Below are 15,314 nucleotides of genomic sequence, written 5' to 3' on the forward strand. Positions count from 1 at the left end.
ACCCATCGCACTGGTGGAAGAAGCAGAAGTCTGACACTCCGCTGCGAACTGTGAAGACAGTGGTGCATACCCTGGTCAAGATGAAGGGCTACGACCTCATGCCACACGTCAAGAAGGTCAAGGGGCATCACGCCTGAGTCGGAAATGTCCACTTACTGCAACAAACTGCTCAGGGTGAGTCCTACAAATATTTCCATTAATTTGTAAAACACATCATATTGATGTTGTGGAATATTTTCAAAAATTAAACCTTGGTTGTGTATGCAGTGTCTGACAGACACTCACCAATTTTGAAATGAGTATTTTGATCAAACTATGTAGGATGCTAATTCCTCCCTTTTCAGTACCTTTTCTTTTACTCTTTATGAACTCATTGTAGTCGGTAGTTGAACGACAGACCTAGTGGTGTGAGCTACACTTTAAACGACGCGTTTAAAAAGTACAGTGACAATCGGTGTCCATCAGACACTGCATACACTCATCTAATATTATTGACCGAGCGAAGTGAGGTCTAAGATTCAAGTCGACGGTTTGGCCCTTCTCTTAATGTTTAAATGATTAAATGTTTATATGTTGCGCATTTACGGCGAAACGCGGTATTAGATTTTCATGAAATTTGACAGGTACGTTCCTTTTTTAATTGCGCGTCGACGTATATTCAAGGTCTTCGGAAATTTTGCATTTCAAGGATAATATAAAAGGTAAAAGGAGCCTCCTTCATACGCCAATATTGGAGTAAAAATCAGACTATAGAATTATTCATCATAAATCAGTGACAAGTGATTACACAGATGTGTGGAGAAGCCAGTCTATTGCTGTATTTCCATAAGGTCTATAGTTTCAATCTAGTTCTATACTAGTAGTTCTGTGAACAGTAGACCTCACGCAGTATTCTCATCCACAAGTACCTGATTGAAACTATAGACCTTATGGAATTACAGCAATAGACTGGCTTCTCCACACATCTGTGTAATCACTTGTCAGCTGATTTATGATGAATAATAATTCTATAGTCTGATTTTTACTCTAATATTGGCGTATGAAGGAGGCTCCTTTTCCCTTTTATATTATCCTTGAAATGCAAAATTTCCAAAAACCTTGTACATACGTCGACGCGCAATTAAAAAAGGAACATACTTGTCAAATTTCATGAAAATCAGTCACCGCGTTTCGCCATAAATGGGCAACATATAAACATTCAAACATTTAAACATTATATCTCTGGAGCAACATGGTTTTTTGAGATCTAGATCTACAACAACTAATCTGCTGGAGTTTCAGGAATATGTCATGGGTGCCTTTGTGGATGCTTGTCAGGTTGATTGCCTTTATCTGGACCTATCAAAGGCATTTGATAGAGTTGATCACTCTCTGATGATTGCCAAGCTGAAGGGTTATGGTGTTCATGGTTCCCTGCTGATGTGGCTGGATAGCTACCTTAGAGACAGATCCCTTATTGTGAGATATGAGGGTCAAGAGTCATCTCCTTTTAGGGCATTGTCTGGTGTTCCGCAGGGCTCACACCTGGGCCCTCTCCTCTTCAACTTATTTATGAATGATATTGGCAGTGTCATCTCATGTCATTTCTTGATGTATGCTGATGATGTGAAACTCTTTGATGTGGTGAAACCTGGTCTGGGGCATGTGGCTTTGCAGGGCTCACTTGACAGGATTGATGAATGGTGCCTCAATAATGGTATGGCCTTGAATGATGCCAAGTGTGTCATGATGTCTTTTAGGCGTGGATCTAACGTACTTGACTTCCAGTACTTTTTGAGGGGTGCTCCATTGAAGAGAGTGTTGAAATTCAAGGACTTGGGCGTTGTTATGAGTCCTTCTCTTAGTCCATTGGAACATATTTGTGGTGTGACATCTAGAGCTGGGTCTTTGCTTGGTTTCATTTTCAGGTCCTCAAGAGATTTCAGATCTCCTTATAGCCTCCTGGTCCTGTTTAGGGCTCTGGTTTTGCCTGTCCTGGAGTATGCATCGGTTGTCTGGTCGCCTTATCATCAGTATCAGATAGATCAGCTGCATGGGGTGCAGAGGCGATTTGTAAGAATGCTTGGCTGTAGGATGGGATTTGCCTACTTTGATGTTCCTGTGATGGAATTGGAGAATCGTTTCGGACTCTTACCCTTGGTTCAAAGGAGAAGACTCAATGATCTGGTGCTTCTTTTTAAGTTGGTGAATGGGATATTGGACTGCCCTGAATTACTGGCTGGCATTGATATCTGTGCTCCACGAGGGACCCGTTCCAGGACCATTTTCCGCAGACGCCTTCATACTACTGCCTATGCCTATAACAGTGGACTGTCTAGGATATTACGATCGGGCTGTGAGGCTGCTGCAGCTGGGATAGAATTCTTTGGTGTATCTGCTATGGCTTTCAAGAGAGCGGTTTTACAGCTGGGTCTATAGTTTTTCTTTTTTGCAGAGCTAAAATGTATTAAGGGCTTGTTCTCTGGCTGATTTCATTATATTTCTTTCCATTTGCTTGTTTCATTGTTTTTTTTTTTTTTTTTATATTTTATCATTTGTATTAGTTGGCTGTGTTTGGTTATAGTGTTAGTGTTATTGTGTTATTGTTATAGTTATTATTATATTGTTGCACTTGCTGCTATTGAATTACTGTGTTTCCTTTGTTATTGCTACAAATATTTTGTTTGCTATTGCTTTAGTCTTTGAATTCGAGCTGATAGTTTCTTATGTATATTTGTACATTTTATTTCATATTACTGTTATTAGTTGTTATACTTCTTCTTGCTAAGTTACTTATTTGACTCTATGTCAAATAATATGATACTATGATATGTATCTCATATTTATATTTATATTTGTCTTGTTATTTTTGTTGATCTTGTTACGATTGTATTCTTTTGAAATTGGTGTATACCGTTGGAAATGTAATAAATAAATAAATAAATAAATGGAAATTCATTCTTGTGTACTCAAAAAATTGCGAATTTTCAAATCAGTATTCATCATGGTTCATTATTATTTTATTTATCTTTCTAATTTAACATATTCCATCCAGTGATCTCCTGTGGAAGGCTTATAAGGATTTGTCAAATCGTTACTAAAATTCAGGTTTCTAATAAAATTAATCGTAATTAAACTTGATAGTTTCTTGATCCATTCCGAGCTGCGATGTATTACCACACTTTTTTCTAAGTATTTAAACATGACATGAAGTCAAATATTCAAGTAAATAATTGAAAACTTCTACTTACTGACTGAAGCACTTTCGACCTTCTAGCGATCATTTTCAACACAATGATCGAAAATGGAAATGAAAAAAGTGTTGAAAAAGATCGCTAGACAGTCGAAAGTACTTCAGTCAGTAAGTAAACGTTTTTAATTATTTACTTGAATATTTGACTGCATGCCGTGTTTAAATACTTAGAAAAAAGTGTGGTAATTAAACTAATGATTTTTTAGAGTTGGAGTCGATTGTCTGGCACCAGCGAAAAGATCCTGAAATTCGGAAATGGACTAAATCAATGCTTCACCAGCTCTCTCTCTCTCTCTCTCACTCTCTCTCTCTCTCTCTCTCTCTCTCTCTTCAATTATATTCTAAATTATTCCCACTCCTTATTCTTACTTCTACTTCTTATTATTCTATATATTACTTATATTTCTTATTATATTATTTGACAATAAAGAAAGAATAATTTGTTTTCAGACACTGAAAGTGGCAGATTCGGCAGCAGTGGGCGATTGCCAGCAGGAAAAGAAGGAAAACTGCAAGCCACGGCGCATGCCCAAGTCATTCCGAGACCAGCTGTCCGACATTTTCATGAAGATCGGATCCAAGACTGAAACTAAAGAGGTACAAACAACTCTAGTAAATAAATATTATACCTTGATAGTGCAGTAACGATCATTCTGTGACAATTGAATCGCTCATTAATACGTTTACAGGGGTCCAAAACTTATTTTAAATTGACTTTTTATTTGACTTCTATCATAGCCACCTCTAATACAAGGCCCTGGCCTACGATATTGCAACGTCGCAGTGTAGGCCTAAAATCAAATACATGATTGGTGAAAAAGATCAGCTGGTATTTTTAAAAATCTTTTTCACTAATCATCTTGGCAGACCAAGAAAAAGGTGGGAGAATGTTTGAAGGCGGAACAGGTATTAATGCCTACCCCTGTAACAAGACGACGACGACGGCTAATCTATATATATATAAAAGCGAAATGGCACTCACTCACTGACTGACTGACTCACTCACTCACTCACTCACTCGCAGAACTAAAAATCTACCGGACCAAAAACGTTCAAATTTGGTAGGTATGTTCAGTTGGCTCTTTAGAGGCGCACTAAGAAATCTTTTGGCAATATTTTAACCCTAAGGGTTGTTTTTAAGGGTTTAAAGTTCGTCTTTTAGCATGTATATTCTTCTTCTCCCAATCTCTTAATTCTAATTGAAATGTCCATATCATATGTTACTATAGAACTACAATCTAGATAGAGTACCTCTTCGAAACAGTTTTTAACTGACAACTAAATTAATAATTTTGTCAGGTTGGCATTAAGTTGAGTTGACTTTGTTAGGTTGGCACCAAGTTGAAGATTGAATTGCATTTATCGCGGAAAAATTGATTGGGCACTACTACTTCAATCAGAGCTATTCCTGGGAATATTATATTACTAGCCGTCAGGCTCGCTTCGCTCGCCATATCCGTTTAGCCAGACGTTTAGTCTAGACCCCCGACTGGATTGTCCTAACATATGATAAAAATGCTCAAATGAAAAATGCAGGCGAGCGAAGCGAGCCTGCTGATCTCATTCTTGGACGATCCAGTCGGGGTCCAGACTAAAACGTCTGGCTAAACGGATATGGCAAGCGAAGCGAGCCTGACGGCTAGTCATGTATAAGATTCTAGGCCTACACTGCGACGTTGCAATATCGTAGGCCAGGGCCTTGTATTAGAGGTGGCTATGCTTCTATTCATATTCCAGCTGGAAACTAGTAGCTCTGTGAACAGTAGACCTCACGCAGTATTCTCATCCACATGTACCTGATTGAAACTATAGACCTTATGGAAATACAGCAATAGACTGGCTTCTCCATACATCTGTGTAATCACTTGTCAGCTGATTTATGATGAATAATTCTATAATCTGATTTTTACTCTAATATTGGCGTATGAAGTAGGCTCCTTTTCCCTTTAATATCATCCTTGAAATGCAAAATTTCCAAAAAAAAACCTTGTATATACGTCGACGCGCAATTAAAAAAGGAACATACCTGTCAAATTTCATGAAAATCTATTACCGGGTTTCGCCGTAAATGCGCAACATATGAACATTTAAACATTAAGAGAAATGCTAAACCGTCGACTTGAATCTTAGATCTCACTTCGCTCGGTCAAAAATGTTGAGTCTCGAAAACTAATAGTTAACCTTGATTCATTTTTTGTTTGGAATGTCTTTAGTTATAGAATATTTTCAGATACTTGAATGTTGATTAAAGGAAGATTCCCACATTTCAGCCCGGCCAAGCGAGTATTATGAAATTCCATAGAACTCATGGAAATTATATCTTATCTCTATCGAACAAGGTCACTGATACCAAAGTAAACTAAATTAGTGTGGCTTTTTGTTGGTGGGGAGACCCTTGGCGGGAAGGTCTCACCTCGCCTGTATGTATCATTTAGTTAGTCCATCAATGGACCCTTAGACCAGTTATAGAATAGACACGCTGGGAAGTCTAGCCTCTGAAGCCAACATCTACTGCCATATCACCATATCGTGACGTCAGCATCGGAAAGAAAACTTTTCTGCAGAGTTTGTTTACATTGTTTTCTATTTCAGCGGAGTTTACCGTTTTCATGAATAATCATTTACTTCCATCTGAAATAGACACAATCAGCTATGGAAAACAGATGTAAACAAACTCTGCAGAAAAGTTTTCTATCCGATGCTGACGTCACGATATGGTGATATGATAGTAGATGTTGGCTTCAGAGGCTAGACTTCCCAGCGTGTCTATTCTATAACTGGTCTAAGAATGGACCTTACGACTGTCATACTTCAGCTGGGACCGACAATCATGCCTATCCTATAACTCAGGAGTGATCTGGATTTGTTCATATTCGGAGTTGAACCCGGGACCTCTAGGCTGCTACGCAAGCACCAATATGTCCACTGCACCTCTGATCATTCCAAGTTTATGACAATAATTGGATTTCAAGGATTTGTAGCAGTAATACATTATGTCTTAATACTCGATTTGTATGATTACTTTGAACAAAGAAATTGATTATTATTATTATTATTAGTAATACATGTACTGACTCTGTTACTTTTGAACGTAGCGAAGCTGAGGTATTAGTTTCGACTCGATCGGCTCTTGTCTGTTTGTTTGTTTGTACCGCAGTTACAGTCGCAGTTATTGTCCGATTTGGATGAAATTTTGTATACAAGTTCTTTGAAACAAGGCGCAGAAACGTATGTGTACCGATTTTTGATAAGACCTCCGGTTTCAATATAAATTGTGCCGCTCTAAAATGTGCTGTATTGAATGAATGGTATCGTTGGAATGCTATCGATAGAGGACAAGAGTTGTCAGCGGTGAACCTTGAAACGTCTGAGCCGCTCCAAATCATAATGTATTTATTTATTGAAGAAAACTTCTCACTTGATTGCACCCATTTCTTCTTCCCTTTTCAACACGATATTTCCCTGTTTCATAGATGAATAGTTTCTAGACCTACCGAACCGGCCGGAGACATCACAGCTTAATTAGTTAGGTCTTGTTTTCGCTGAGATCGGAAACCGACTTGTGAGCATAAACATTCTGCATAGGCATAACAAGCCGCCATAACATTGAATCCACTTTTCATAAAAAACATTATTAGCAACCTCCTGTCATTGTCACCAACAAACCCATCTTATTTAGAATCATTTTCCGTCTCTTTATCGTCTGTGAGACGATTCATCGTCTAAATTGCCTACTGCATATTCCATTTTTCTGTCAGTAGACCGATTTCTTATAATTAATTGTTGGAAAATTTGTAATATTGTAAATATGTGGACGATATGAAGGTACCTTGGTCCTTGAGAGACATTTATAAGTCCGGTGTCCCTGGAAACAATGTCTTTAGCACTTTCAATGGAGAAAATAATAGATGACATGGATAAATCTTCACAATATACTGTACTTTCTTAATGGCCCTTCTCATTAGTTTGAAAGTTGTAGGCTATTCATGAGCGAGGTCTACTGTTCGCAGAACTACTAGTTAGATATTTTTCACGATTTGTGACTTTTCATTTGAAGACATTTTTTTAACTTTTATTGACGTGATTGGCAGGGCCTGCGAATGCTGTACGATTTCAAGCAGCAGCACCCTGATGCCGACATTGAACCGTTCTTGGAGAAGTCGACACAATTCTTCCAGGACTACATTCAGCGCGGACTGCAGGCCATTGAGATGGAACAGCGGCTGCAGGGCAACAAGGGTGCGGCTACACTGTCTGGTCAGTTTACATGAGTCAAGTATACTGGAATTCAAGTTTATTAACGTTTTAGTTGAATTGGAGATTTTGAAAACTTGAAGTCTAGTTTATGAAAGGTATATCACTTAAGTGACGTTCACATTAGTCAAGTTTACTTGGATTCAAGTTTATTAACGGTTTAGTTGAGTAGGTGATTTAGAAAACAAGTCAAGTTTACTAAAGCTTGATAATTGAAAGAAAAAGACATTGATGTTGACAATACCACTATACTTGTTCAAAGTCAATTTACATTACAGAACCAGGTTTCATGGCAACACCTGCCACATCTTCAGCTAACCTGTTACTTACTTTGATCCTTCGCCGCCAGTGCAAAAACGCATCATGTGACTTGGTTTTTATAGTGAGGTCCACGTTATAATGACAGTATTTAATCAACTTTGCTATCCTTTTCTATCATTCGACAAAGCCGGTGGTACTATCCTTTTCTAGGTCCACAACGATGCCAATTGTGTTTTTGTTTGTGACGGTGTAGAAATATAATTAATTAATGCAGAGAATTGGCATCGCTATTCTCCTATCTTTATCCACTGCCATTATAACCTGGACCTCACTATAGTGCCAAGCCACACGAAGTGTATTTTTTTTTGTTTTTTAGGCGTTTTCAGACAAGTAGGCAGGGCAGGAAGCTCTCAGATTGGCTGATTGTGTTGACGTTCGGGAATCAGCTGATAATCAGCCAATCGTATAGCTTCCTGCTCTGCCGACTCCTCTGAAAACGTCTGAATAAATGCTTTATGTGGCTTGACCCTTCTTGTTGGAAATTGGAAGTTGATTGATGAAAGTATTCAATTCGTCAAACATACAAACGGACGACTCTTGCCTCAAGTCAAAAAAGTGGGAACTCGCTACGCTCGATCAATAATAATATTTTTAATAATGTATTTTTTTGGAAAAATAAAGTTCAATATAAAAAAATATATATATAAAAAATAAAAATAAAATATAAAATAGACCTTCTTGTGTGTGGTTATCGATCTGTATAATGTTTCAAAGAATGTGTTGAAAATTTGAAACTAATTGATGATATCGTTTAATTCGTCGAACATTCAAACAAACTGACAACTCATGTCCCTAGTCAAAAATAAGAACTGGTCATGCTCTTACAATAAGAAAAATGATGTGACACATTGAATGCGTGTATGTGCAAGTGCAAGCTTGGTTATGCATGACCAAGCGTGCAGATGAGAAACAAAATATGGAAAGAGCAATAGGAACACTCACACTGGAACGTAACCAGCAAGTGCAACCGTCGTTCAGTGTGAGTGTTTCTATTGTTATTTTTATGTTTTAGGCGCATGCATAATCTAACGTGCACTTGCACATATACACATTCAATGTGATCATACCTTATAAATGTAGCTTTAAAAGCTGTAGATATAAGAGCTTTCAAGTCTCTTCAATCCTTAATGTACTTTTTTGTGCGTGCAGAAAAAGAGGGTCTGAAGCAAAACAACAAGGAGATGGAGCTGGGGACTCCGACGTCCGACCCGGATGACCCCGATGCCCAACACTTGAGCAACTTCATGGCACGGTTGCGTGTGCTGCGTGCGCAGGCCAATCTGGAGCCTAATGCGCATGCGCGGCAGGGTGGTGACTGTCAGCAGCTAACAGCCACAGCTGGTGACTCAGATGTGCTGCCTAGCCGCAAACCGGTGAGTCTCCACGTTATTTACACGGTCCTCTAAGTAACATCATAAACCTTTGAACCTTTGGATCCTTAAATCCGTCCCTTCAAAAATCATAATCATAACATCATGAAGAAAAGATAGCATAATATAGGGCGTTTATGTTCCAAATTTCACTGTTAACTCTAGCCGATAGTCCTAGTAGTTATTTTCCGTGAAGCTATGTGACTCTGGTAGTCTCTCATACTGTGCCGTACTTAAGCCAATAGTCCTACTCGTTCTTTTTCAAAGTTGATTGATTAAAGCAATCGAAAGTTGTATCTGGTGAAGCTATGTGACGCCTGTAGTCTCTCATGCTGTGCCGTTCTTACACTCTCATCCAGTCAAAATAGTAATAATGGACAGTAGTCGACAGTATTTGACATTCACAATGTTGTTTTAGCCAGCTAAAGTGCTATTTGATAACACTGGATTGTGAACGCCCAATCTAAAACCAACTGCTATAAGCTAACTGCAATACCGCTCAAAGCGGATAATTTGTGTAACTCAAAGTTTATAACCTCACTTTTGCTACCAAATATGACCAAAACAAATATGGCCGCCGTTTTAACAGAGTTAGCGGACTCAAACCTGCGCTATCTGCTATCTCGTCTGCTATTTTTTTGCTAACTTACTACTATAACATTGAGTTAACTCAGCAAATAGCAGGAGTTAGCGAATAGCTCGACTTAGCCAGCTAACTCCAACATTGTGAATACCCCTAGTAATTGGCTTGAGTTAACAAAAACTCGGCTTCAAATTGGAAACATGAACGACCTATACCATGAGATATCTTCTTATGCTATATGCTTATATTGTTTGGATCATAATCAATAAACTACTGTATGGTTGAAAGGATTCTTGAAGTATTGGTTCTTGTTCTATTATTAACAGCTGGTTGATTGCAATTGTAATTACTTTCCTTGCCCTATTACCATAGGTAAGGAAAGTATTGCTTTCCGAAAAAAATCAAGGTACCCCAATTTCTAAATTTCTATACGTTTCAAGGTCCCCTGAGTCCAAAAAACTGGTTTTTGGGTATTGGTCTGTGTGTGTGTGTGTGTGTGTGTGTGTGTGGTGTGTGTGTGTGTGTGTGTGTGTGTGTGTATATATATGAGTGTATGTGCGTCTGTGTACACGATATCTCATCTCCCAATTAACGGAATGACTTGAAATTTGGAACTCAAGGTCCTTTCATTATAAGGATCCGACACGAACAATTTCGATCAAATGCAATTCAAGATGGCGGCTAAAATGGCGAAAATGTTGTCAAAAACAGGGTTTTTCGTGATTTTCTCTGAAACGGCTCCAACGATTCTTATCAAATTGATACCTAAAATAGTCATCGATAAGCTCTATCAACTGCCACAGGTCCCATATCTGTAAAAATTTCAGGAGCTCCGCCCCATCAATGCAGATAGATTCCCAATTATCAGGCTTCAGATACAATTGAAACAAAAAAAAATCAAGTGGAGTAGATTGAGCATGAAAATCTCTACAATTAATGTTCAGTAACATTTTCACCTAAAATTGAAAATAAGCTTTAAATTCGAGAAAATGTGATTATTCAATTGCAAATTATTGTTGATTCTATTAGATCATTCACTATGAAGAGATAACAGACCTCATGTGTGTCTCCAGCGTTATTGCCCTGTCACCAGCTGGCTCAAATCTTAGAATAGTAGACTTGAGATGCGCGGGAACACTAGCGTCAGGTGATCAATTTTCATAACGGCAAGGAAAGTTGTGTGAGTGTACCACACCAGATTTTTTTTGCTATTGAAGAAATAAATTTTCAACCGTCTACCAACTGTTGGATTCTAAGGGCCATGTCACATGAAGCGTTGCTTCCAGGCGATTATCACCCAATCAGCTGATAATCAGCCAATAGGAGAGCATCCTGCCCTGCCGACTAGTCCGCCGCCATTGTAAAAACGTCTGAAAAACGCTTCATGTGGCTTGGCCCTTATTATTATTATTATTTGGATGACCGTGAAACTCATGTTAAGTTTCAAATTCAAATTCTTTATTCTGCCTGACATTTTTTACAATGTATAAGCTCGTCAAAAAAAATACAGTGTACATAATAAGATACATAACACAATATCAAGAATAACAAACAATAGCTCAGAGTATGTATATACAAGTAGGCTAACAGGGAGATTGACAAGAATGGTAACAGTATTCACATGATGATACACCTTACAGTACACAACTTAGTCCAAAATGAGGTGCAGCCCTTATATTGAACATTCAAAGTATTCAGTCAATGAATAATATGCTCTCTCCATCAATTTATTCTCACAACTTTCTTGAATTTCATTTTAGGCAGCTCTTTAACAGCTGAGGAAAGACTGTTGTAAATTTTTATCTGCTGAAATAGGTGGCTGTCCCTTGTTTTAGAAAGCCTTACCTGTGGGATTGAAATATCATTTCTATGCCGGGTTGTGTATTCATGTTTGTTCCCCTGACATGAGTACGATTCTAAATTAGTGACATGCAGCAAGCTACTCATTATGAAAATTGAAGGGAATGCCAATATCTTCAATCTTCGAAAGCTTTCTCTACATGACTCTCTGTTTCTCAAGTTGTCTAACACTCTTATTGCCTTTTTTTGCCATATGAAAACTTTTGAAGTTTGTATCAACTGTTCAATTGTTATCTGTTATTTTTATTTTGATATTTCTCTTTTCAGATATTCGATACAATTGTAAATCAAAGTCCTGAGAAACAGCAAAGTCCCGACTCCAAGTCAATGGAAGCGCTGAAGCAGCGTTTTGAAAAGATCAAACAAGGCGCGCGATTGGATACTTCGTCATAGTAACGGTCCAATCACAGCTCAGAGAAAATCTCTGTTGTATTTATTTATTTCAATGAGCATCAGTTGCAGTTGAAAATTGCAGACCTTATCCCATTGAGTCAACAATTTAAATCGAAATTACTAAAATATTAAAATTGAGTCTGGTATTAATATATGGGGACTAATAATGGTTGTTTCAAGTGTTGGTAGTTGAATTAATAAAAAATAATTTTCACATTTTTAGTGAAACTTGTACACTTTGTGTAATAGATTTTGAGATTTTTTCCAAATTGGTTGAAAAATGTTAACATAGATTTTGCTGTCGTAATTCTGATAATCGTGATCCTGATGTACACTGAATTAGGATAAATTTATGTCACATTAAAATCGTGCTACTGCAGTATGTACTAAAGTTACATGAAATCATTTTATTTTTATTTTGAATATTTTTTGAGTAGCCACGCTACATGGATAATTTTTGAAACACTGATTCAATAGTATTGACAACAGAAGCAGTGTTTTTCAATTGTGAGGTAGTTCTACAATATAAATTCAAAAAAATCTACATGGAAAAGTTTGGAAGAGACAAAGAGGTTTGAAAAATTAATCTGACATTTTTGACTATTGAAATGTTTGACATTATTGAATAATTGACTATTATTTCGAGTTTTATTGGTTGTCGTTGAACAAATATTAATACCAAACGCAATTTTCTATCCATTTACAAATTGATGGTTGTGTTGTCTTGTTTCTACATGAAATTGGTGTCATGTCAGTAAATAGTGAGTAAATATTTTGTTAAGAAGACTAATAAATGGGACTGCTTTCTAGGTTATGAATTTAAAAAAGTTAGCGAGGTTATGCACATTCAAAACTAACTTTTTGTAATTTAATTTTTGCTTTAATTAAAATTAGCGTGAGTTTAATTGGTAGGATTCTCTTTGTTTATACATTTTATTATTAGTTTTTTCATATGCGAATTAATGGAGCAAATTACTTGAAGGAAATACCTTCATTGAACTTAAAATCAATGAACTTATTTTGCTGATTATGTTTTTTCTACAAAAATCATAATATGATTGTCCTGTGCAAATGATTATGATTTCGTAGTTCATTTATTTTAAGGATGATTTGCTGTATTATATATTATTTTTCTCATTATCCCTTGGAATCTAATTTTTATCAAATATTCCAATTCATTCAAATATTGAATTCAGTTTTAATAATAATCAAAAAAGTATTACAGTACTATGAAATTACATTCAATCTATTGCAGTTTTTTTTTTTTTTTTTTTTTTTTTATTAAGGAATGTGCATATTTTTATATGCTTCTGAATGAAATATGAGTCCCACCCTTAAGCAAGTATAGCATTAAAGTCTACATGGAAATGAAATATAGAAAATTTGCTGACTAATATCCGTACATTAAGAAAATTCAACTAGGACAGTATTTATGATGAAGAAAGAAATTGAGTAAATTTGTCATCCCGTTGAAAAAATCGTATAGTTCGGTATTTTATGAGGTAGACATTGGATAGACAGACCTATCTTCCCTTCAATAGAAAAATAATCAACACAGTATTTTATGAGAATTAATAGGTGGTTTCTAATAGGGTATTGTAGTCATATTTTGATCCTCGCATCATTTTAGAGATCCCACCCGATATGATAACATTGAGATGTCCTCTAAAAGATGTTAATAGTTGTTTTTCTTGTAACTAAAATGAATGACAAAACTTACACTATGTATAGTCATTGTAATTAGTTGACTGTATTGTTTTAGTATCTTTAGGAAGAACAATGCTGTGTTATATTATAATATTTAGCATTTCATTTTTAACTTCTTACACTAGTTATTATTATATTTTTATAAGAATATTTGAGGTTAATTTAACTTTCTTTTACAAAGCTTTTCTATCTGTGTCTTTCAAATTTCTTCTAGTTTGCCTGTTGGAGAAAATGAATCTAAAACTAATTTTTCAACTCAACTAAAATCTAGTTATTTTGAATGCTGATTTGGCTACCTGTACTTAGAATCAATTACCGTATTTACTTTTGCTCGGTCCAAATTTTACATATTCCAATCTTTGGCAAAACATTTAACATATCAAGATGAATTAATTCGTCAGAAATAATACAGTATTAATTACCAGTTCCCAGTTCTATTTATAAATGTTTGTTATTGTTATGAGTCTGGTCAAATAGAGACATTAATCGCAATAAAGCACTTTCTAAAAGCTGCGTTTACACCAAAGTTATTAACAAAATTTTAAAAACTTAATCCTTATAGATTCTATTAGATTGAACATAACTTATCATACACATGATCATAGGTGTTAATCAAATTTAATTTAATCTAATAGAATCTATAAGGATAAGTTATTAACATTTTGATAATAACTTTGGTGTGAACGCGGCTTAAAGCTGTAATCTTAGAGCAGTAATCTGCTTCATGTTGTGCGAAATTAATTATTCTAGAAAGGTCTAGACTACTCTATTGCGGTTAGTGTCTCCTTTTATTCAGACTCTATTGCTTTTTATAGCGATTATTATTGATTTTCTGATGTTTCCGTTGTTTAGAGATCCGATTTTCCAAAACCGGTGACGTATTAGGGAGTCTTCACTGTAATTTCAAACTTCATGTATGCCAAATCTCCTGTTATTATATTGTAAACCGCTTGTTTCTATTAAAATAGTTATATTATATATTTATGAATTGTAGTTAATAATGTTATTTTTCCTTGAAGTTGCCATCACGCATTTAGTGCATATTGTATATTAATTCGTGTGATTAGCACTTTCCAATTATTTCTAATTATTCAGGTACTACTATAAATATATTTGTATTATATAAATATATCTTAATAATTGTATATTTATGATTTATATGATATATTTTATATTATATAAATATACTAGCCGTCAGGCTCGCTTCGCTCGCTATATCCGTGTAGCCAAGGGGCTCCGCCCCCTGGACCCCCGACTGGATCGTCCAAGAATGAGATCAGCAGGCTCGCTTCGCTCGCCTGCATTTTTCATTTGTAGGACGATCATATGTTTGGACGATCCAGTCGGGGGTCCAGACTAAACGTCTGGCTAAACGGATATTGCAAGCGAAGCGAGCCTAACGGCTAGTAATATAATATTCCCAGGATTGAAGTAGCAGTGCCCAATCAATTTTTCCGCGATAAATGCATTTAAATCTTCAACTTGGTGCCAAACTAACAAAGTCAACTCAACTTAATGCCACCTGACAAAATTATTAATTTAGTTGCCAGTTTACAACTGTTTCGAAGAGGAGGTACTCTAGATAGATTATAGT

General features: G+C 36.2%; 1 protein-coding gene across 1 annotated transcript; it reads left to right on the forward strand.

The window, feature by feature from the left end:
• LOC120353907 (cytoskeleton-associated protein 5-A-like) lies at positions 1 to 14,708 on the forward strand. The gene is made up of 5 exons (XM_039439402.1): positions 1 to 174; positions 3,683 to 3,829; positions 7,324 to 7,489; positions 8,957 to 9,180; positions 11,888 to 14,708. The coding sequence occupies exons 1-5, from the start codon at positions 145 to 147 to the stop codon at positions 12,011 to 12,013; spliced, it is 693 nt and encodes a 230-aa protein (XP_039295336.1). The 5' UTR covers positions 1 to 144; the 3' UTR covers positions 12,014 to 14,708.
• The last annotated feature ends 606 nt before the right edge of the window (positions 14,709 to 15,314 follow it).

This window comes from Nilaparvata lugens, chromosome 12 (assembly GCF_014356525.2).
Source record: "Nilaparvata lugens isolate BPH chromosome 12, ASM1435652v1, whole genome shotgun sequence".
NCBI lineage: Eukaryota > Metazoa > Arthropoda > Insecta > Hemiptera > Delphacidae > Nilaparvata > Nilaparvata lugens.

Excerpts from the sequence above, each read along its gene's own strand:
- LOC120353907 (XM_039439402.1), top strand. The coding sequence starts at position 145 with ATGTCCACTTACTGCAACAAACTGCTCAGG. Across the intron at positions 3,830-7,323 it reads CCAAGACTGAAACTAAAGAG|GGCCTGCGAATGCTGTACGA; the intron begins GTACAAACAACT and ends CGTGATTGGCAG. Across the intron at positions 7,490-8,956 it reads GGGTGCGGCTACACTGTCTG|AAAAAGAGGGTCTGAAGCAA; the intron begins GTCAGTTTACAT and ends TTGTGCGTGCAG.